The sequence below is a fragment of the Xenopus laevis genome, chromosome 3L, assembly GCF_017654675.1.
Source record: "Xenopus laevis strain J_2021 chromosome 3L, Xenopus_laevis_v10.1, whole genome shotgun sequence".
NCBI lineage: Eukaryota > Metazoa > Chordata > Amphibia > Anura > Pipidae > Xenopus > Xenopus laevis.
Genome location: NC_054375.1, coordinates 145,258,557 through 145,281,810, shown reverse-complemented (window position 1 = coordinate 145,281,810; position 23,254 = coordinate 145,258,557). Strand labels below are relative to the sequence as shown.

Genomic DNA, 23,254 nt, shown 5'->3' with positions numbered 1-23,254 from the left:
ACACGAGTGATTGGCAGCAAGACAATTTATCTGGGTCTGAATTGGGTGACAGTGAGTATGGGTTGGGGCAGCCATTGTCCCAATGGGCCCCAGGTACCCATCCGAGTTAATATAGCTTACTTCTTTCTCATTGAAGTGGGTTTAGATGGGGCGGCATCGCTATTGCAGAGAGCACAATTGTGCTGTCTGTTCTAGAACAACCACATTTCCATTTTTTAAAACAGAAATTTGGCTCAAAAAATTACCAGATGTGGCTAGCGTCAGACGGGGGGAGGGGGGAATGGGGTGGCACCACCCACAGCCTCTGCCACCGCATGAGCCCTTGTCCCAGTCACAACCTCCTTTCGCCCCCTTCCCCCCACCAGCGCATACTTTTGTATCTATCATTCAGCTACAATTAGAGTGTGGGAGGTCAGGTTTAGCACATGTGGGAGGAAGTTCTAGACCAGCGAGGTCCACGAGGGCCCACCAGGTATTTTCCTGGTTTCCAAGGGGCCCAGTCTAAACCTCGTTGTGGCAGAGAGCAAGGTTCCTGCCAAGATGTGCGCTCCTGCATGCATGAAATTTTAAGGCCAGAACACACAACAAGTTGGGGTGTGCACAGAAATTTTTGTGTGAAAGCATTTACTCCGACCCAGTGCCGGAACTAGGGGTAGGCAGAAGAGGCAGCTGGCTAGGGTGCAATGATAGGGGAGCTCTGGGCAGCTACCTCTAAAATTCTTCTGATTACTCCTAGCTGGATTAACTCCCCTTACTCCCCTTCATTCCCTATCACCACCCCACCGTTACTCTCCCCTCCCGTCACCCTCCCCTACATTGTGTTCTCCTCCTTCCCTCCCCTTCCCTCAGTCGCGTTCACCTCTCTTCCCTCCGACATGCAGTCCGATGCGCACCCACGTGGAGGTGGGGTCGGTGACCGGACAGGTTGTCTACGGCACCCAGTCGGCCTGGCTCGGCCCTACTCCGACCTAAGCACACAGTTTTTAAAAATCTGCAGACAAGAGAATATTTTTGTACACATAGCTGGGAAGGAATTAGAGGGAACATTGGCAGAGAGAGAGCAGTACTATACAATATTATGTCAGAGAGTACATTCATATATAAATATTGTATAAAGTAATCTAGAAGGTAAAGGAATGTAATGTATGCGACTAAGATATATTTTTTAATTATATGGAAGATTAGATAGTATATATTTATATATGAACAATCTGAACACTGTACCTGTTTCCTCACTTAGAAGAGGCCTGTGATTCTGCCTGGATAAACTTTGAAGACAGTTGTTATTACATTACCACAAAGAAAACAAACTGGGAGAAGGCCCGCTCTTTTTGTGTACAGGAGGGAGGAGACCTTGCTGTTATAAATAGTGAAAAAGAACAGGTGAGGGTTTTAACTTTGTTTCTTTTTTTTACCTCCCACTGCTCTGCTCATCAATTCCCTCACTTCTATGTCCTCTGTGTATTCTACAGTAAGAGGCTGATTTACTAAAACTCAAAATAATCTCAGTTTTTTATGGAAACAAAGTCAACCAAATTCCCTTCCATGAATTAAACTAACGTAATTATTTATAATTTTTCCTGAAAAAAACGACAAAAGGTCGCAAACAAAAACTAGTGTCAATTTGTATTGTACGATTGATGCTCCAAAAACTCGATTTTACCTCATTTTCTCTGTGACAACTCAACTAGTTTGAATTATTGATCGGGAAAACCCTGACTTTATTGGATTATCCAGCCTAGATCACGATGTCAAGAAACAACTTCAGGGACATCGGCCATTGACTTCTTCATGACCTCTACAGGTTTGAGATGGATTTTTAGCAGCTTTATAATAAATCTCTAAAAATTTGAGTTTTTATTCTTCCACGAAAAATTCAAGTTTTCCCCCTAAAAACCTTGACCAGAAAAAATTAACCTTGTCAAGAAACAACTTCAGGGACATCTGCCATTGACTTCTTCATGACCTCTACAGGTTTGAGATGGATTTTTAGCAGCTTTATAATAAATCTCTAAAAATTTGAGTTTTTATTCTTCCACGAAAAATTCAAGTTTTCCCCCTAAAAACCTTGACCAGAAAAAATTAAGGTTTAATAAATTGGCCACTAAGTTTACCTGCACAGATCCTTTGTATATTGTCATTCATTACAGCAGCTCATCTATGATGAACACAGCATGGTCCCAAATGAAATACTACCCTAGCTTAGCCATTCACTTTTTTGGAGGATTTTTGGCAATAGCCTAATGTCCATCACTTTTTTTTGTTATAGACGTTTCTAAAGGAAAAATCTGGTGTAAGCAGAATTAATCGTTTCTGGATTGGTCTAAATGACTTAGAAGAAGAAGGTACTTGGACGTGGGTAGATGGCACAGACTACAGCACATCATATCAGTAAGTTTTTTCCAAATTGTCCAAAGTCCTACAGTTCTATTTCTTTCATTTCAGTTTTGTATTGCCATAAGCATGACTACATGTATAAAATGTGTTGGAGAGCCAGAATGCTCGGAAACCTGGGTTTTTCTGGATAACGGATCTTTCTGTAAATTGGATTGTCATGCCTTAAGTCTACTAGGAAATCATTAAATAAACCCAATAGGCTGGTTTTGCCTCCAATAAGGCTTAATTATATCTTAGTTGGTATCCAGTACAAGCTACTGTTTTTCAATTACAGAGAGAATTTATATTAAAAAATTTGGATTATTTGGATATAATGGAGTTTATGGGAGAAGGCCTTTCCATAATTCGGAGCTTTCTGGATTATGGGTTTCCGGATAACAGATCCTATACATTTATATATCCTTTACATGTATATATATTCCCTTTACTATAGCTATTTCTTCTCTTTGCTTTTATTATTTACAATGTCACCCTCTTCTAATACCTTTATGACACTGCCCAAACTACTACTCCAGGAGCGCCACACCACCGTCATCTTAATTGTCTATGTTCTGGTCCAGGAGTGCAGGCGCAGTAGATAAAAAGCAAAAATTGGCATATGGGCTAGAGTATTCTGGAACAGTGCAGTTTTAAGTGCACAATAGCAATATGTAAAATAGTAGCCTAACATTTGGCAGTCCCCAGTGTTTATATCAGGGGTGCCCAAAAGGTAGATCAGGATCTACCAGTAGACCTTTAGCTGGTGATCAGTAGATCTCAAGACACTGTCTTAATCACCCTCCTATTTCATTCAGATATTTATTATGTTAAGGCAGGGATCCTCAACTTTTAGAACCCGTGAGCAACATTCAGAAGAAAAAGGAGTTGGGGAGCAACACAAGCATGAAAAATGTTCTTGGGGTGCCAAATAAGTGCTGTGATTGGCCATTTGGTAGCCCCTATGTGGATGCTCAACCTACAGGAGACTCTGTTTGGCAGTGCACCTGGTTTTTATACAACCAAAACTTGCCTCCAAGCCTGGAATTCAGAAATAAGCTCCTGCTTTGAGACCATTGGGAGCAACATCCAAGGGGTTGGAGAGCAACGGGGCAGATTCATCAAGGGTCGAATTTCGAGGGGTTAAATCCCTCGAAATTCGACTGGGGAATAGAATCAAATAGGCAATTCGGGCGAATTTAAGCGCTGGCGAATAGTCGAATTGGCGAATATTCGCTAGGCGAATAGGCGCTCGATCGAATATTCGCTCAAAGGATTTTCATTCGATCGAATGCCTTTTTATTTGATCAAAAACTTGGAAAACAAGCCTATGCTTGCTTTTAAAGCAATTCGGTAGGTTTTAGGTGGCGAAGTAGGCAGTTGAAGTATTTTTGAAAGAGACAGTACTTCGATTATCGAATGGGCGAATAGTCGCAGCATTTTTGCGCTCAATCCAGTACTTCGACTATCGAATGGCGAATAGTCGCAGCGTTTTTGCGCTCGATCTATTCGAATCATTCTACTCAGGAGAATTTACGCCAATTCGATTGTCGAGGAGCACAAAAAACACTCGAAATTCTATGTTTTTTTACTTCGAATCCTTCACTCGAGCTTGGTGAATTGGCCCCAACATGTTGCTCACAAGCTACTGGTTGGGGATCACTGTGTTAAGGTCACACAAGAAATAGCAATTGAATATAGCAATATACATTTTCTCATAAATCAATATTTAAGTAATATTTTCCATGGAACAGAATGCTAACAATGATTTTATGGATGTAGATCATAATGGGACATCATCCCTAAAAGTAGACCTCAGGTTAGTGAAGTATGGGCACTGGTTTATAGGTTTCTTTCTCCTCTTAGGCTCCTTTTCCTTTTTTCAACCTTTTCTTTTCTCTTCTGCTTCTCCCTGTTTCCCTTGCACTTTGCTGCCTTTGCTTTAACATAAGACATAGCTACTGATCATTCCTTGTCTTTGTTTTATTCTACTTATTTTGCCATTATAGTTCTTCTTCTGTAACAATTTTATTTTTCATATTTTATCTTGACTGTTATGTCTTCTGATCTCTAATTCTCCCCTCTTTGGTCAGCCCCCTCCCCTTACATTGATGGAGTCTGCATTTCCATATTCTTCTGTGCTTTGACTTTTCCTTTTAAATACCCCTTGTCGGCATGTAATTTGCATAATTCTTGGGTGCTTCATTAAATACTCACATAAACCACAAATGAACAGCACTGGGGTTGCAAGCACTGAATTGTACACCTTTCCAATCATTGCAATATTTCCCTATTGTTTATATGAATGCTCAGTGAGATGGTCAATAATTACTGTGACTTGCATGGTGAAAATTCTTAAAAAGAATGGTGCACAGAGAGCAGATCATAGAAGATGAACAATGGGCTGCCAATTGGACAGCTGTACGGGAGTCTGTCATTATTTTTATAGTGTAGTTTGTATTTCTAAATTAAAATGTTTACACTGCAAATAATTCACTCTACCATATAAAATTTCATCCCTGAACCAACAAGTGTAGTTTTTTAGTTGTAATATTGGTATGTAGGAGCATCTCAGGTCATTTTGCCTGGTCATGTGCTTTCAGAAAGAGCCAGTGCTGTACTATGGAACTGCAGGCTGGTGTTTCTCCTACTTAATGTAACTGAATGTGTTGCAGTGGGACATGGATTTTTACTATTGGGTGCTGTTCTTACAGTATATCTACCAGGAAACTGTTATCTGGTTACCGTCCCATTGTTCTGTTGTTAGGCTTCTGGGACGTAGAAGGTGATATCACTCCAACTTGCAGTACAGCAGAGTGACTGAAGTTTATCAGAGCACAAGTCACATGACTGGGGGCACCCGGGAAACTGACAATATGTCTAACCTCGTGTTAGATTTTAAAATTAAATGTGAAAAAATCAGTTTGCTTTAATGGATTAAAGTGAAGAAGTCTGCTGGAGCAGCACTATTAACTAATGACTTTTAAAAAAACTCAATTCCCATGACAGTATCCCTTTAAAGTGTGCAAATTGCAATTCCAAGTGTTTTTTCTCACAATGCACCATTTCCCCACCATAATCCTATCAAAATTGTTGGCAAAATAAATACAGGTGATGAATCAGATGCACCTAAGCTGTGTCATGCACACTGCATCTGGTGCAACTGCATCTGATTGGAATGCACCTATGTGTGAGCTCCACTCTAAATTAGCACGGGGTGCCCAGGGAACTACAGGGGTGTAACTACAGAGGAAGCAGACCCTGCAGCTGCAAGGGGCCCAGGAGGTATAGGGCCCCATGAGGTCCAAATACTGAGCAATTTAAACATATATTGGTAGAACAGGACAATATCTGGATATGTTGGGACCCTAAAATGTATTTGCTGTGGGGCCCAGTAACATCTAGTTACTCCACTGCCTGGGGCTACTGCTTGGTCTACTCCAACATTAAATGCATTAATAGCCACAGTGGTGCTCAATCCAAAATGAAAGGCAGGAAGGACTTGTCGGCACTGAGCACAACTATGTGGAAGTGCATAGAGTGTGTATTGACTAAGCGCCTTTTAATGAAAATGGTTTTAGATGCAACTCACTGAGGGGAAGAGTGAAAATTGCCCACTGCATCTGCGGATGTAAGTGATCCCTAAGGACTGCAAGAATTCATGGCAATAGGAACTCTTCAGAGGTCTAATGCTGGCAATTGATATAATGTGGACCTCCCTTTTACAGGTTCTGGACAAAAGGAGAGCCAAACGATCATCTTAAAAATGAAGACTGTGCTCATCTGTGGAATTTCACTGGAGAATGGAATGATGTGCACTGCACCTTTGAAGTGCCTTATGCCATTTGTGAGAAAAAAATAAAAACTTAGAATTCTCTGCCGAATTGCTTTTATTTTATTTGTTTTACTGGTGCCCCCCCCAAAAAATGCTTCATTTATATATCAAGGTCAAATGAAATCCTCTTGCCTCTGCAAGAAAAATTTTTGTAACCGCTATGTTTCTAATTAAAATAAAAATGACAGTAAGCCTGATAAATGTGAGTCTTTCCAATTCATGACGAGGAGCAAATGGGCCTGGGTGCCGAGAGTATTGTAAGAGTAATAACGAGTAAAACAGGAATCCACGTTACGGGTCTTATAGTGGAAAACAACAATGGTTTTATTTCGAGACTACTTTATTTAGGAGCCTTTTTATTAACATTTGGATTCTCTTTTTTTCTCCAATCGTATTTTTTCATGTTTTTAAAAATGTCATGTTTTCTAAAATTTCTCTAAAACTAAAAATCAAGATTTATGAAGTGTACAAACCAACGAAAACTGTAATAAAATATGTTCCAAAGTAAAAGCAGACTCAATGGCGTAACTATAGTGGAAGCAGACTTGCACTATAGCCAACAAGAACCACCCTCCCTTTTTTCCAGCCGCAGCAAAGTGCGTCAGCATGGGCTGATAGTGGGTGGAGTCTGGTGGGGAGGGGACAGAGTCCACGGGGGAAGTGGGTGGAGGCGGGAAGTGGGTGGGAGGATGGGGATCGGAGTGTGCTGGGCCCCTCTGAAGATTTCTTTGCAGGGAAGATGGCGCACTTCATTAACGCCACTGATTGGACCTTTTTTTAGCCATTCAGACTTTGGATTTTTTCCACTTGTAATTCTTCTAAAAACTTGAATTTTTAGAGGTTTTAGAGATCCTTCAGTACATTTCATATTCAAATATTTTAATAACTTTTAAGGCCTTCATGGTTTAGGTTAAGGCCTCTTAGTCTCCAAATACAAAATTTGTTGTTTTCCATTATAAACATCACATAACTATGAACAACAGCTCAACATCAGAAAAATAATCAATCACTCACAGGGTTTGTGAAACAATAAAAAATACTTTATTGGGAAGAAAAAGTCTACATCTCAGACATTTATCACGATAAGAGTTATATATACAGTATACATATATAATACACAAAAGCCATGAATATCTTGTAAATTATATCCTTATAAACGGTGAGTTCTGATGTCATCAGTTATAAACGGTGAGTTCTGATGTCATTTCTGTCACATGACTCACTAAAATTTGTGTATTATAATAAATAAAGTACCCCCAGTTGCAAAATATGAGGATATTAGAAGTTACCTCGGAGTTTCATGACCTGTATAAAAACACTCGGCCTTCGTGTTTTTGGTTTTTATATGGTCATGAAACTCCTCACAGGATTTGGCTCCATTTTCACTCCCCCTCCCGTCAAGTGTCTGAAGTCTCGCTCCGCCTCCCTTACACTGCCTAAACCTCGCTCTGCCTCCCTTACACTATCAAAGTCTCGCTCTGCCTCCCGTCCACTCGCTCCCCCTCCTTCCCTGCATGACCGGTAAAAGAAAATTATGTGACACAGAGGGGGAGCGATTCTTTAGATAGTGGACGGGAGGGGAAGTGAAAATGTAGAGGAATCCTGTGAGGAAAAGAGCGAGACCAGGGAGGCAGCTGCAGGAGACGTGTGCCATTTAGAAAGCAAGAATAAAATACAGGTAAATACAGCTAAAAGAGCTGCAGTTAAAGATAAAAATCAACTTGTAGAGACACTTCAAAAAAAGTAAAACTGAACCCAGAAACTGTAGATTATAATAGATAATGTACCCCCCACTTAAAATTTATAAAGATATTAATAGTCACCTCGGAGTTATGTGACCTGTATAAAAGCACTCGGCCTGCGGCCTCGTGCTTTTATATGGTCACATAACTCCTCGGTAACATAATATCTTTATAAATTACAGTAGGGGGTACATTATCCACTATATATCTAATTCCACATTATTTATAGTAATTCTGTCCAATTAATTTAACTTGATTATTTAAATCTATTTATTTCAAATCAGATTTATAACATTAATAGTAATAATAGCATACTCATTAATATTTCAATCTTTTAATGGATATTTATGTTTCATATATACTCATTCTACTGCTTTGGCGTTATTGTGACTATGAAGTTTTTAAATGTGTTGTTGAAATCACCTGGTGTTTTTAATGTATGTATAAATATGTTGTCAGCAGGGGGCGCTTTTGGCTTCTGATTAAGTGACCATTGTAGTCACGAAACGCGTAAAGCCATGCACTCCCCTGCTCTGGTCAATAATTTTTGAATTTTTGCCATGATTTTAAATGATATAATACACGTGTTTTTTTACCTTTACTTTGGAGTTACCCTTCCATTGAGCCAGCGGATGCGCCCTTCATTTCCTTGCTAAGTTTCAGCCCACGTGACCAGAGTGGATCGGTTCAGCTGGACGGAAGGTAGCTCTCACCCTACCTCGCGGCTGCTTTTCAATATAAAGCGCTGTAGCATACAATGGGATTCTTTAGAACTTATTTGTTTTCTATTGTTTATCATGTGCTTGAATTTCTGCCCCCATGGCTACACAGCAGCTTGTTTATATAAACTATAGTAGTACCCCGCTGGTTGTGAGTAGTATTAGCCATTTTTGGCTATTAATAATTATAATTGCTGTGCTGAAGGGATTACATACATGCATTTCTGTATATATGATTGAACTTTTGAATCTACACAAGGACAATGAGTGTCAAGCCTCACTTTGAAATACACTGAACCCTGGTGGACTATGGGTAAAGGGGTGGGATCACATGTACCCCAAATGCCTTAAATATGTTTGTAGCACTTAAGTTTGTATCCTGACGAAGGGAGGGTTAATCCCCCCCGAAACGTTGATGCACAGGTGGTCACAATAAAAAATAGGGGACGCTCCCCACCTGCAACATATTTGGTGTCTGTGCGATTCTCTTTCTACTTTCCACTGAATGTTCTGACGTGTGCTGACCGTCTTGAGAAATCTGCACCACCTAAGCAGGAACATCAAAGGAAAGGTGAGAGGTGCGGCTCTTTGTACATACATGCCCCCATGGCTACACAGCAGCTTGTTTATATAAACTATAGTAGTACTTATCTGTTATCTACTGTGTATCCTGCGCTTGAATGGCTGCCCCCATGGCTACACATCAGCTTGTTTATATAAACTATAGTAGTACTTATCTGTTATCTACTGTATATCCTGCGCTTGAATGGCTGCCCCCATGGCTACACAGCAGCTTGTTTATATAAACTATAGTAGTACTTATCTGTTATCTACTGTGTATCCTGTGCTTGAATGGCTGCCCCCATGGCTACACAGCAGCTTGTTTATATAAACTATAGTAGTACTTATCTGTTATCTACTGTGTATCCTGCGCTTGAATGGCTGCCCCCATGGCTACACATCAGCTTGTTTATATAAACTATAGTAGTACTTATCTGTTATCTACTGTATATCCTGCGCTTGAATGGCTGCCCCCATGGCTACACATCAGCTTGTTTATATAAACTATAGTAGTACTTATCTGTTATCTACTGTATATCCTGCGCTTGAATGGCTGCCCCCATGGCTACACAGCAGCTTGTTTATATAAACTATAGTAGTACTTATCTGTTATCTACTGTGTATCCTGTGCTTGAATGGCTGCCCCCATGGCTACACAGCAGCTTGTTTATATAAACTATAGTAGTACTTATCTGTTATCTACTGTGTATCCTGTGCTTGAATGGCTGCCCCCATGGCTACACAGCAGCTTGTTTATATAAACTATAGTAGTACTTATCTGTTATATATTGTGTATCCGGTGCTTGAATTGCTGCCCCCATGGCTACACAGCAGCTTGTTGATATAAACTATAGTAGTACTTATCTGTTATCCAGTGGCGGAACTACCGGGGGAGCAGGGGGTGCGAGCGGGCCAGGGCCCATACCCCCTCAGGGCCCCCGGCAGCGCCACGCTCCAATGGAATCCCCCAGCAGCACAGTGCGCCTCTGAAAATCTGGCCGTACGGAGGGGGGCGGGGGCCCGGCTGCGCGTCACGCACCAGGGCCCACCCCCCTCTAGTTACGGTACTGCTGTTATCTACTGTGTATCCAGGCCAACCTGGTCAGTAACTGTTATGTTTTGGGTGAGGATGAGTAGAGTATAACAGTGCTTTATTAGCAGAGTCATGCAGGCATTACACAACCGTAAGCTTTCACTTTTAAGCTACCAGGAAGTATACACAGTATAAGTATGAGCTCACAGTGACATCTACAGGCCATTTGCATGAACACCACAGTAACCTTGCTCCCCGTGTGTGTGTGTGCACACTGTGATGTCAAGGGGAGGCCAATGACAGAGGCGAGGGCTGGAGTGGGGAGAGTTTTTGATGGGGAGAACTGGGGAGGGAAAAGTGACAGAAGGGAGGGCAGAGGAGCAGAGGGAAGTGACTGTGAACTAGGGGTAGGCAGAACAGGCACCTGTACAGAATCCCTCTATTGTTCCTGGTGCCTCTTGTTCCAATCCCTAGTTCTTGCCCTGATGAACCCACTGCAATATTACAGAAAGAAAATCTTTGTAAGTATGAATTCAGTAGATGATGACTTTCGTTAACAGAAAGATGAATGTCATTGTGCATGAAGGGCATTTTGCCCCCTGCAAGCTGAAAAGAGCTGATACCTGGAGGATGTAGGCATCAATCCAACTACCTCTCGCATGCTAAGTGAGCACTCTACCATTTGCGCTAATCCTCCTTTGCCATAAAAGAGATGTTCACAGTGCCTCTGGAACATATCAGGTGGTAGTGATGTGCCGACCCGCAGCCACCCAACTAAGACCAAGCATCAGACTGGGCTGGTGGGACACAGGGACAAAACCCGGTGGGCCCCAGCTATTTTGGGCCCAGTGGATCAGACTTGCTTCCTGCACTTCCTCTCCCTACCTCCCTTCCTGACCCCATTTGCACTGACGTGCCAGAAAAGAGTACACGTGTGCTCGGCAAGGAGGTTGGTGGGCAGCAGAGAGGACTTTGTGGCTGGGGGTCCTGGGCCCCCCAGTCCAGTGCTGACCACACCCACCTTTTATAGACCCGCCCACTGATGATGTCACAAAAGGGGCCGGGTACGAACAAGTTTATAAAACAGGAAGTCGGAAGCCGGCAGTCTAAGGTCATGGGCGGGAGAGCAGGCAGAAGAGTTCAACTTGACTGTAACATGGCAGTGGGTAAATTTCCCTGGTCCTAGGGGGGAAAGCTTTCTGCTTACAGTAAAAATTAAGGATGCATTAGTGGGGAAGGGATTCAAATATATTGACTGCTATGTAATTCGTGCCTACATTAACTCTCTGTAAGTATGAATTGATGCTTCAGTAGATAATGACACAATTTGGGATAATGCAACTCATTTTTCCTCCAATTTCCTGCTTGATTTATTAGATCAACAGCCGAGCCCTGTTTTAATTTTAAAAGTGCTAAAAGGGTGAATGGCACTTTAGTGAAAAATAGAAGTTTTCACTAAGTGAGCGAGAAACTTTAGATTCCTTATTAGCGCAGTTGGTAGCGCGTCAGTCTCATAATCTGAATGTCATGAGTTTAATCCTTCCACAGGGCAGCCTATTGCAAGGCTTCTGTTGGGTTTGTCAAGAAAACTGTCACACAACTGTGACAAAGATTTTTATGCACTGAACAAACCAGGGAAAGATTATTTAATTTTACAATTGACTGTGTCTGTTGACTGCTGACTGCTCTTGCAGCTGCTGCAACAGACAACCATTTTCTTATAGTATGAAACTAACAGTGGCCATTGGTCACAGGTTTTTAATACAGACATTTAGAGCTGAATTGTCAGAAATATATGTGGAAACAATAGAATTATAAAGTATCTGAAGATTCAGCAGGAAACAGTGGCAGATCAAAATTTTCTGACCTGGCCGATCAACGAGCCGACCGTCATTCAAGTCTTTTGCCAATATCAGTTGGCTCATCTTCCGCCATAAACACATTGTTTGGTATGATAATGTCTATGTGTCAATGGCTATCGCTATAGGCAGGCCCGGACTGGCAATCTGTGGGTTCTGGCAAATGCCAGAAGGGCTGCTGTATGGTTCCATAGAAAGTTACCATAGAGTGGGCTGGTTGGGGGCTGTTTGGGCCTCTGCGTACTTGGAATGACAGGGCCTATTTTGACTCCCAGTCCAGGCCTGCCTATAGGTACAGTGTGCCCTTTGTGGTAGTATAATCTGCCCCAGTCATTCCCAAAAGAAACTGAGGAGGTACTTTCTCTACTTAGAAAAAACATGGTCCAATCTTTGATCTAGCCCCTTAATAGACCTGTGGTTAAATGATATCTTTGCTTGCAGCTGACTTACTTTTCTCGCACCTAGTTGTCTTAAAAGCTAGCCCACAATTTATGGCTCTAGTTCTGAAACCTGGGAATGAAGTAGAGACCTTTATACCAAGGGCGTAACTACAGAGGAAGCCCAGGAGGTATAGGGGCCCCATTGATGTTTTATCAATGAATATTGATAAAACATGTCAACCTCTAGATATTTTTTGGGCCTGAAAAATAATTTGCTGTGTGGCCCAGTAATAACAAGTTAAGCCACTGCTTTATACCTTAGTAGAAAGCTGTCCCAACTGAGCTCTTTCTGCATCAGACATAACATCTATCAGGGGTCCTGCCAAGGCTTTGTTTGGTTATGTAATTCTGTCTCAAAGGATGTTTTTCTCTAAGTTTTCACTTGCTACTCTGGTGCTTTTTTTTTTTTTCATGCAAACTATATTCACATACACCTTATAACAATTAAGAATTCCAGCAAGATGTGCACAATGGGAAGACTACAAAGGTTGTAATACAGACTAGTTCTGCATATCTCTTCTCTGAAGGATTAGAAGGCCAGACTGGAAGCTCTTTTGCCCTGTAACCTGCATTGACAGACATGGCGGCAAAGTGGCAAAATGGTTTTACTACAGCAAAGACCAAAGTGGCACAGGCACCCATAGAAGAACTTCTTTCTGGATCACTTAAAGGGCTAACAAACTAGTTTGTATTGCAGGGATCCCCAACCTTTTTAAACCGTGAGCCACATTCAAATATAAAAAGAGTTGGGGAGCAACACAAGCATGAAAAAGTCCCTTGGGGTGCCAAATAATGGATGTGATGGGCTATTTGGTAGCCCCTATGTGGAGTGGCAGCCTACAAGAGGCTCTACTTGGCACTATACTTAGTTTTTATGCAATTAAAACTTGCTTTCAAGCTTGGAATTCAAAAATAATCACGTGCTTTGAGGACCCTGAGAGCAACATCCAAGGGGCTGGAGAGCAACATGTTGCTCACGAGCTACTGGTTGGGGATCACTGTATTGCAAAAGCTACAGTTCCCATATCGGGAGTCGAACCCGGGCCGCCTGGGTGAAAACCAGGAATCCTAACCGCTAGACCATATGGGACCACAATGGTTTTATCTCTGTCTGTTGAATTGCTTAAAAAACAACTCTTCCTAAAGGGACTTTGTCATGGTTTTTATGATTTTCTTTTTATTTCTAAATTACACTGTTTCCATAATAATTCTGTCTCCCATTTAAGATGTTTTTCTTGAACCAACAAATGTAGTGAAGTAGACTACATTTCAGTTGTGCTGAAAAGAGCTTACACTTGGAGGATGCTGTCATCAACCCCGCTACCTCTCACATGCTAAGCGAGCGCTCTACCATTTGAGCTAATTAGGGATGCGCCAAATTCAGGATTTGGTTCGGGATTTGGCCAGGATTCGGGCTTTTTCAGCAGGATTCAGCCGAATCCTTCTGCCTGGCCGAACCGAATCCTAATAGGGAAATCACGTGACTTTCTGTCACAAAACAAGGAAGTAAAAAAATGTTTTCCCCTTCCCATCCCTAATTTGCATATGCAAAATAGGATTCGGATTCGGTTCGGTATTCGGCCGAATTTTTCACAAAGGATTCAGCCGAATCCAAAATAGTGGATTCGGTGCATCCCTAGAGCTAATCCCCTTACCAAAGTTAAAAAAGGCAGCCACGGTGGCTCTGGAAAACATTAGATTGCACTGGGTTTTTTTCTGCTGTTGATGTAGTTAACATGCCGTTAAATTTGCTTTGCTTGTAGCTGATTTGCTTTCCTAGCTCATAGTTAAAATTGACTCAAAAACAGCAGCTCCACCTGCCAAAACTCAGGGTAAAACCAGAAACCTTTAGAGTTTCAATCTAACGTTCATCCAACTGAGCTACTTTAGTAGCACCCGCTGTGCCTGTCAAGGGTCTGACAATGAAATGCAGTCCAATATTTGGTTAGCGCCCCTTTAGCAAACCACATCACTGCTGGTAGAGTGGAGCAATGTGGGTTTAACAGATTGAAGCTTAGGTTTTTGGTGTCACATTCTGCAGAAGCTTGTGTCCAAGAGACAAATAAGAGACAACGCCATGCTAAGCACCATCAAATATCAGCCATCATTAGATGCTTCTTTTTCCGACCCATAATCCAACTGTGACACTTCCTGTTCCTGCCAACAACTGGATATAGTTATATGGGCCCCCTTTTCTTATCTCCTAACAAGAATGAAAACAAACCCGTGCTCCCCCGCCACAAGACTGCACATCACTTATAAGAAGACATGGGAACAAATGTCACAGGTAACTTTGGTAGCAGAGTCTGGACAGCTCGGTAAGTACAGTATCAGGCTATTAATCTAAGGGTCTGGAATTCAAGTTCCTGTTTGTGAAAAGTAACAACTTTTCCTAATGGGGGATGTGGGAACTTCACAATAGGACACTTAGGGGCTGATTCACTAAGGGTCGAATATCGAGGGTTAATTAACCCTCGATATTCGACTGGGAATTGAAATCCTTTGACTTCGAATATTGAAGTCGAAGGATGTAGCACAAATAGTGCGATCGTACGATTGAAGGATTATGCCTTCGATCGAACGATTAAATCCTTTGAATCTAAAAAAGTTAGCCAAGCCTATGGGGACCTTCCCCATAGGCTAACATTGACTTCGGTAGCTTTAAGATGGCGAACTAGGGGGTCGAAGTTTTTTTTAAAGAGACAGTACTTCGACTATCGATTGGTCAAATAGTCGAACGATTTTTAGTTTGAATCCTTCGATTCGAAGTCATAGTCGAAGGTCGAAGTAGCCCATTCCATGGTCGAAGTAGAGCAAAAAAAAGTTTTTTTACTTTGAATCCTTCACTCGAAGTTAGTGAATCGGCCCCATATTAACAAGCAAACAAGCCAATTGCTATATATAACACACCTTGATTGATATTTGGCACAACAATCATAGAGTCTCGCAAGCCAAGACAATTAGGGGATGTAAAGTAAAAAATAACACTGCATATATATCTTCTCTGCCATATAAGAAGCATCTTTGTTTTTTTTCTTTTACAGTTTGTATGTGTGTGTGTGTGTGTGTGAGCTCACCTGATTCATCACAACTGGCTGTCACAGCATGTTCACATAGTAACATAGTAATCAAGCCTGGATTTGTCAGCCGGCACCCCAAGTAGGGTTGCCACCTAGCCGGTATTTTACCGGCCGGCCCGGTAAAAATGTTGCTTGGGGACAATGTTATTAAAAATATAGGATGGACTGTATTTTTTTACAGAAAAGGTGGCAACCATAACCCCAAGGCCAACTGGCCAAGTCTCCCATGGACAATGTATTGTTTATATGTGTGTTTTCCTCTGTACAGGGTCTTAGTGTGCAGATGATTTAAGCAGTGAAATCTCCTACACATCCAAATGTAAAAGCTTCAGAAAAAATGTAGAAACGACTAGTCAGCATGCCGCCACTTCATTTGTGCTGCCCTAGGTCCAGACTTTTGTGGCCTTCTCATAAATCTGGGTCTGATAGTAATTTGAGTTAAATAAAGACACACATCCATCGAGTTGAACCTTTAGGCCTAAATATAACCTGCTTTACTGCTGGACTGAACTCAAAGAGATACTGATTAGAAAATAACCGTTTTATTATCTATCATAACAGTGTCTTTGAATGCTATTTATAATTTTGCTATAAAAGTATTTGCCTGCTGCTTTTATATTAACTTTCTTACTACCCTGTTCCTGTATGAGGGGGCTGCCATATTTGTGCAGCAGGAGTCCGTTGGCATTAGAAACTCTAACCGACGGGTTAAGAAGGGACAGTCAGGTTGGCAAAACAGTCAGGTTCAAATAACAATTACTAAAAGCAGAACTATCAGCAAAAAATTATCTAGATGACTGATAGGTAACTTTTACTGTAGATTAATAGATTTTTAGTGTCAGTATCACTTTAATTAACTAATAGTTTAAGGATATCTGTAATAATAAAAGGGATCCCCACCTGAAATTTTTTTTTTGCAAAGTGAAAGAAATATACATTGATTAAACATTTTTCAATATTTTTGAAATATAATCAAATGATTTTATTTGCATGAAAACGGTATCTGTCCATTTACGTTGTCTATAATCCTGGAGTCCAGAAACAGGGTTTGCTAGCCAGTTGATTGAAAGGTGAGTTTTGAATAGATTGTTTAGTACTTCAGATGTAAATTGCTTTGTTGAAAGATGGCTGAAACAGAAGTTTCTGTAGTGTAGTGGTTATCACGTTTGCCTCACACGTGAAAGGTCCCCGGTTCGAAACCGGGCAGAAACAACTTTTTGTTTACTTGTTGAGCAGGCCAAGATTTACTGTCCAGACGCCTCTAGGCTGTCCCCTCCATCCTTTCTCCTTCTCCTCCCTGCCCCTTCCCTTCACCCCTCCTCCCCTTCACATAACTTAATTTGACCTTTGATAAATCTGTCCCTAAATCCTTGTCAGGGTGAACTTACCCTTTAAGTGTATGGTCAGCAGTTGCCCGGCTAGCTCAGTCGGTAGAGCATGAGACTCTTAATCTCAGGGTCGTGGGTTCGAGCCCCACGTTGGGCGAGTAGCTTTTAAATATTATTTGGTGAGCATTAGTGATGTGTGGCCTGTCTATAGACTCACACCTTCTATCTCCCCGCCCCTTTTATAACATCACCACGGGACGGGGCAGGTGCGGCTCTATAAATGGAGGCGATGGAAATGGCCAGGTTAGGGTTGGGAGGGTTGAGGAAAACTTGACCACACATCACTAGTGGGCATGTAAAATTAAAACGTATTTTATACTCTATGTCTATGACAACAAATCTAGCCACATTCTCAAGAAATATATATGAGAAATATTTACAATAAAGAAAACAAAATGCTTGTAAATGCACTTTGTGCAGAAATCCCTATCTTATGACTTGAATGTAGCAGTTTCAGGGCATGGTGTGGGGGCCCTCTAACGCGTTTCGTGCTTTTTTAACTTTATACACTTTTGCTACTACTTTACTTTATAATGGCCTCTCTCCATATCAGGAATCCCCACAATTCATGGCTCTAGTTCTGAAATAGAGAATTTTACTTACCTACTTGACGTAAATTCCTTTTCTTCTAGTCCCGACATGTCAGTACACATGGGCATTGCCCCTGCCAGACCTGGAGGTAGGACCTATAACATAGCCAATCAAAATGAATCATGACCTATAAGACCACATGACTTCCTCCTCACCACGGTTATACTTTTGCCATAGCAGTACAGTAACCAAAATAAATAATTGGGATGGGAAACCCTGTACTGACATGTCGGGACTAGAAGAAAAGGAATTTACGTCAAGTAGGTAAGTAAAATTCTCTATTTCTTCTATGTCCCTCCATGTCCGTACACATGGGATCTACCAAGCCATGCACCGAAAACAAGGGGTGGGAATAACCAACATAATGCAAAAACCAAACTGATGCTAAGGAGGCCCTGAGAAAAGGCCAGCATCACATCCATCCAACAGGGGAGCTGATAAAATGTATATCTCCTGAAAAGGGTAGATAAAAGGCACAAGAACAACATGTCCTAGGACATGGTAAACGATTAACAAGAGCTACAAAATCAACCACAAAATTACAGAGACCGGTACTTGAGGATCAAGCATTGCAGATTAAGAATAAACATATTCTGTTTAAAAAGGTTCCCTCAGTGACTAGAGGGATACCTGCAATATGGTTATCTGACAAAACCCCACCTGGGGAAGAACAAAAATCCTGCAACTGTTAAAACAAAAAAGTGCCCTAGGACAAAACCAGAATGATGGCAATAGCCATCTCAGAACTAAAACACCCTAGAAACCACCAGGAAATCAATCAGATCAGAAACTAAACACAACTTGGATGCATCTATCACCAGTGCTGGAGAAATACACAATCCTCAGCAATAGCAAGTGGCCCTAAAAAGACTTGGCCCACATTAGCCTGGTCCTGCATCTTAATGGAAGCAGCTCAAACCAGTGCTGACCGGAGTCACCTCTACACCAGAGATCAGTCCAAGATCCACTAACTCCATGCTAATAATACCTAATGAAGACTTAACTAAATGAACACCAACTCTGGGTTATCCTAAATCAGCATATCATTGTAACCATTGTAGAGACATGCTGGTACAGCCCAGTAGCTCCACAAACCACCAAATCTAAACTGGGTATACAACAGCACAAGGATAAGCTGCTGAACCAACCAATGTGACTTAAAGCCATCTACCAGTAAGCTATGCTGTTGCCCCAGCCAACTGCTACATAAGCAAGCAATGGGACCCAAGCCAATTACAGTTCTAGAAAACACCCACAAAAGCCGAGGCCACTACAGCTCAAGCTGCACAATGATACAGTTTATGCAAAAACTGAACCAAACCTGTGACCATACATAGAAGCTACAGAACCAGCCAACAGCTGGGATCACAATCCAAAATCAGGCATGCCAGAAGCTTATAGCCTACAAAAACTGGTACCAACCAGCAATGATGCACAATCCACTGGCAGAGAGCCAACCAGCATACATGCAACCAGTGGTGGACCAGCCAGCTATTATGTATTCCAACATAGCTGTGCAAGGCCATTGTCACACTAGCAGGCCAAGATGCCCGTCAGCTGAAGTGTTTGCAAAAAACCAGAGTGGAATTCGAATACACAAGCAATAGTAAATAAGCCAGCTATTGTGAATGCCACCCTTAGGGACAAGGTAACCAACTGCACTAGCACCTGACACAAAAGTCAATTTCCATACATGCAACAACGGAGCACGTCAGTTGTTGAACTTGCAAAACCCTGGTCCACAAGCCAGCCTTATTGATTATAAGCAGTGGCATACAAGACCAAAAACAATGCATGTAAGGCAGAAGAAAAGGTTAGCTGTAAGCCGACAACATATGACCAACAACAGCTGCTTAATACCAATCAGCAACAAAATTAGCTATGGGCTATGAAACTCAGAGCAAACACCAGCTGATGGTACAACCCATGCTAGATCCAACCAAATAGTCAATCATGCCTATTGCTGGTGTAACCAGAACCATACCTGCAAGGATTGCAGACAAGACAAAACCGATGGCTGTTGTCCTGCCAAGGATTGCCGCAAGGCAAACAGACATGCCCACTAAGGGCCACAGCAAGAATAGTAACCATGCCTATCAGCCGCCACAGCCTGGCGACCTATGCACCATAGGTCACAGCCAAGACTGGCAGCCACAAGCCCACAAGGACTATAATAAAAACTAGCGGCCACCTTAGCCAGGGGCCACAGAAAAGGCCAACAGCCCAAGAGCCCTGGTAAAAGGCAAGCAAGCACCTAAGTTAAGGGCCATGAAAACAGGCCCGCAGCCATAATAACCCAGGTAAAAGGACAACCAAACAAATGTGCCAAGGGTAAAAGACCACATGAGCGAAAGGCTCATGCAACAGGCCAGCAGAACAAGAGCCCTTGTAAAAGGCCAGCAGACCCAGGAGCCGAGGACCATGGTAAAAAGCCATGGACCAAAACAAGGGCTCTAACCCAAGCCAAGGGCCATAATGAAAGCCAGAGGCCACACAAACCCAGCTCCCTGGCGAGATGCCCGAGGCCACACAAAGGGCCATAGACTACAAGCTGGCTTCAAGCATGTTAAGGTGCCAATAGACATAACAGTATGTGCCCATTAATCTACCAACAATTAAAGAAGAGAAACCTACAGTCACAAAAACTCAGTAGATGTAGTATAACTACAACTGAGCTCCCAACAAAAGCCACCAGATGGGAATAGAATGTCTAAGAGAAGGCCTACATCACACAAAAAGACACCATATAACTCGGAACACTGCCTGTTAAGTGTGGAAACATCATAGGAAAAAATGGGGCACAATGCTGCTACAGCAGAACAAACCCCTAGCCGGTCCTGGAAATACCATGTGTAATAAGAGCACACTTGCCTACTGTGTCTGCGAAGAGAACTCGGGCTCACAAACCTAAGACCTCAGATGACAACTATACAAGAAGTCAGAGGAATACAGGCACCAAACCAGATAATATGTGCTAGACAGTAGGAATAATCCAGACAGATCCTTGGTGGCAGACTGCTTCTAAGGAGCAGACTCAGGGGCGTAACTAAAGAGGAAGCAGACCCTGCGGCTGCAGGGGGGCCCAAAAGGTATAGGGACCCATGAGGCCCAAATAAAGAGCAATTTCAATAAGTATTGGTAAAAAAGCACAACCTCTGGATATGTTAGGGGCCCTAAAATGAATTTGCTGTGGGGCCCAATGACATCAGGTTACAGCACTGAGCAGACTAAATGTAAGGAAGGAAGGGGCTACCATACTGCTTCAGCAGTGCAAGCCTCCAGCCAACCCTGCAAGCACCCAGTGTAATAAAAGGCAAATATAACCTCTGTGTCTGCACAGAGGACAATAGAAACAACAGAAGCAAACTGAGGAGTATCTGCACATTACCTGATAGCAATGAAAAGTCCGCAGGTTGGAAACTTCAGCTAGAACTCGAATAGGTTTCAGCGGAGGGACATAATTAGCTTATTAACATGCAGACTTAGTACCTTGTGTAACTGCATTTTGCACAGAGGACTCCAGCTCACAACATACGACTTCATATAATATAAGAAGGAACACAGGCAGCTTACCAGATAGCTCAGACTTGTCAGCAGGAATATCCAGTCCAGTGGAACACTGCTTGTTAAGAGCAGACTCATAAGAAAGGAAGGAGGTGCCATACTGCTTGAGCACATGAGCCAATATAACCACTGTGTCAGCCAAGAGGATGCAGGTTCACCCATACAAAACTTAAAATATTAAACAGGAATAGCAACAGGGCAAAGGCACACCTGCACCTTATCAGAGTGGCTAATTAGCTGGATGGAAACTCCAGCCAAAGCCCCAATAGCTCTCAGCTGAGGGACATAATTAGCATGCAGACTTCCCAGTGCACTACACACAGTAGATAATGAAGCATCATACTCACCAGCTTCAGGCAGTTATAACTAGCCCATATGCATACCCACGGCCCTTTTGCAGAAGTTCTGTAGAGTTCTGTAAAGTCTCACATAACTCAAAAGAAAAGGGGAGTCCAAAAAGCTCACAGGTAACAATGTGGAAGCCCACACCTGTGTCTGTTCCCAAAAAGCACTAGATTGAATCTTGTGCCTCACTGGGCATATAGCAGGGGGGCTGTTTTAGCACAGGGCTAGGACCATGGATATGCCCACACCTGCACTTCTTCCCAATAAGCGATAATTTACAGATTATGCGTCTTGAGGCATCAGGTAAATTCTTCTCCATTACCTGGGAATCATCCCTCTGTGTCCACACAGAGGTAAAAAATAAGCAAAAATAAATAAATAAATAAAAATACAGAAGAAAAAACAAAAAGCTCACAGGTAATAATGTGGGAAGCCCACAGCTGTGTCTCTTCCCAAAAAGCACTAGATTTAATCTTGTGCCTCGCTGGGCATATAGCAGGGGGGCTATTTTAGCACAGGGCTAGGACCATGGATATGTCCACACCTGCACTTCTTCCCAATAAGCGATAATTTACAGATTATGCATCTTGAGGCATCAGGTAAAATCTTCTCCATTACCTGGGAATCATCCCTCTGTGTCTACACAGAGGTAAAAAATAAATAAATAAACAAAAAGAAAAACAAAAAACAAAAACTGTGTTTGATTTCTCTCAAAATTCAACAAAAAATAAAAAGTGAGGAGGGAGATCCTACCTCCCTGTCCAGTAGGACAAAAAATAACTGTGGTGAGGAGGAAGTCATGTGGTCTTATAGGTCATGATTCATTTTGATTGGCTATGTTATAGGTCCTACCTCCAGGTCTGGGAGGGGCAATGCCCCATATGTACTGACATGGAGGGACGTAGAAGAAACCTGGGATTGAAGCAGGGACCTTTTAAGAAGTCCCAGCTGAGCTCTTTCTGCATCAGACATGACATCTATTAGGGGTCCTGACAAGGCTTTGTTTTCTGTCTCAAAGGATGTTTTTCTCCAGCGTTTTTACCTTCTAGTGCTGTTTTTTTTTGGTATTTTATTACAGCAAAGACCAAAGTGGCACAGGTAACCATTCTTTCAGAAATCTGCCCATATTGGATCACTTAAATGGCTGACAGACGGGTTTCTATTGCAGAAGTTGGGAGTCAAACCCGGGCCGCCTGGGTGAAAACCAGGAATCCTAACCGCTAGACCATATGGGACCATGAAGGATTTACTTCCATTTGTCTGTTGAATTGCTCATAAACAACTCTTCCTAAAGGGATTCTGTCATGATTTTTATGATTTTCTTTTTATTTCTAAATTACACTGTTTCCATAATAATTCTGTCTCCCATGTAAAATGTTTTTCTTGAACCAACAAATGCAGTGAAGTAGACTACATTTCAGTTGTGCTGAAAAGAGCTTACACTTGGAAGATGTGGGCATTGAAGCCATACACTGCTTTTCCATACAAACCAAACCCCCTTAGAAGGAGATAATTGCCATTTGTGGAAAGCTCATTTTGCAAAAGCTTGTGTCCAAGAGACAAATAAAAGACAACGCCATTCTAAGCACCATCAAATACCAGCCATGATTAGATGTTTATTTTGCCGACCCATAATCCAACTGTGACACTTCCTGTTCCTGCCAACAACTGGATATAGTTGTATGGGCCCCCTTTTCTTATCTCCTAACAAGAATGAAAACAAA

The 23,254-nt window shown here is 42.1% G+C and overlaps 1 protein-coding gene and 3 non-coding genes across 6 annotated transcripts in view; 3 read left to right on the top strand and 1 right to left on the bottom strand.

Annotated features, from left to right (window-relative positions):
• Positions 1-6,587, top strand: part of LOC108710640 (hepatic lectin) — a 77,191-nt gene extending 70,604 nt beyond the window's left edge. Inside the window, exons 6-8 of one of the 3 annotated variants that reach the window (XM_041587216.1) lie at positions 1,241-1,383; positions 2,270-2,391; positions 6,102-6,587. In XM_041587216.1, coding sequence (XP_041443150.1) covers positions 1,241-1,383; positions 2,270-2,391; positions 6,102-6,243 — 407 coding nt within the window. In that variant the 3' untranslated portion in view covers positions 6,244-6,587. The remainder of the gene's footprint in view (positions 1-1,240; positions 1,384-2,269; positions 2,392-6,101) is intronic. The other 2 variants (XM_041587215.1, XM_041587217.1) reach the window with 2 other exon arrangements.
• Positions 6,588-13,580: 6,993 nt separating this feature from the next.
• trnae-uuc lies at positions 13,581-13,652 on the bottom strand. The gene has a single exon. It is a non-coding gene; the product is annotated as a tRNA-Glu (tRNA).
• Positions 13,653-16,781: 3,129 nt separating this feature from the next.
• trnav-cac lies at positions 16,782-16,854 on the top strand. The gene has a single exon. It is a non-coding gene; the product is annotated as a tRNA-Val (tRNA).
• A 200-nt stretch (positions 16,855-17,054) lies between these two features.
• trnak-cuu lies at positions 17,055-17,127 on the top strand. Its single transcript has one exon. It is a non-coding gene; the product is annotated as a tRNA-Lys (tRNA).
• Positions 17,128-23,254: the final 6,127 nt, after the last annotated feature.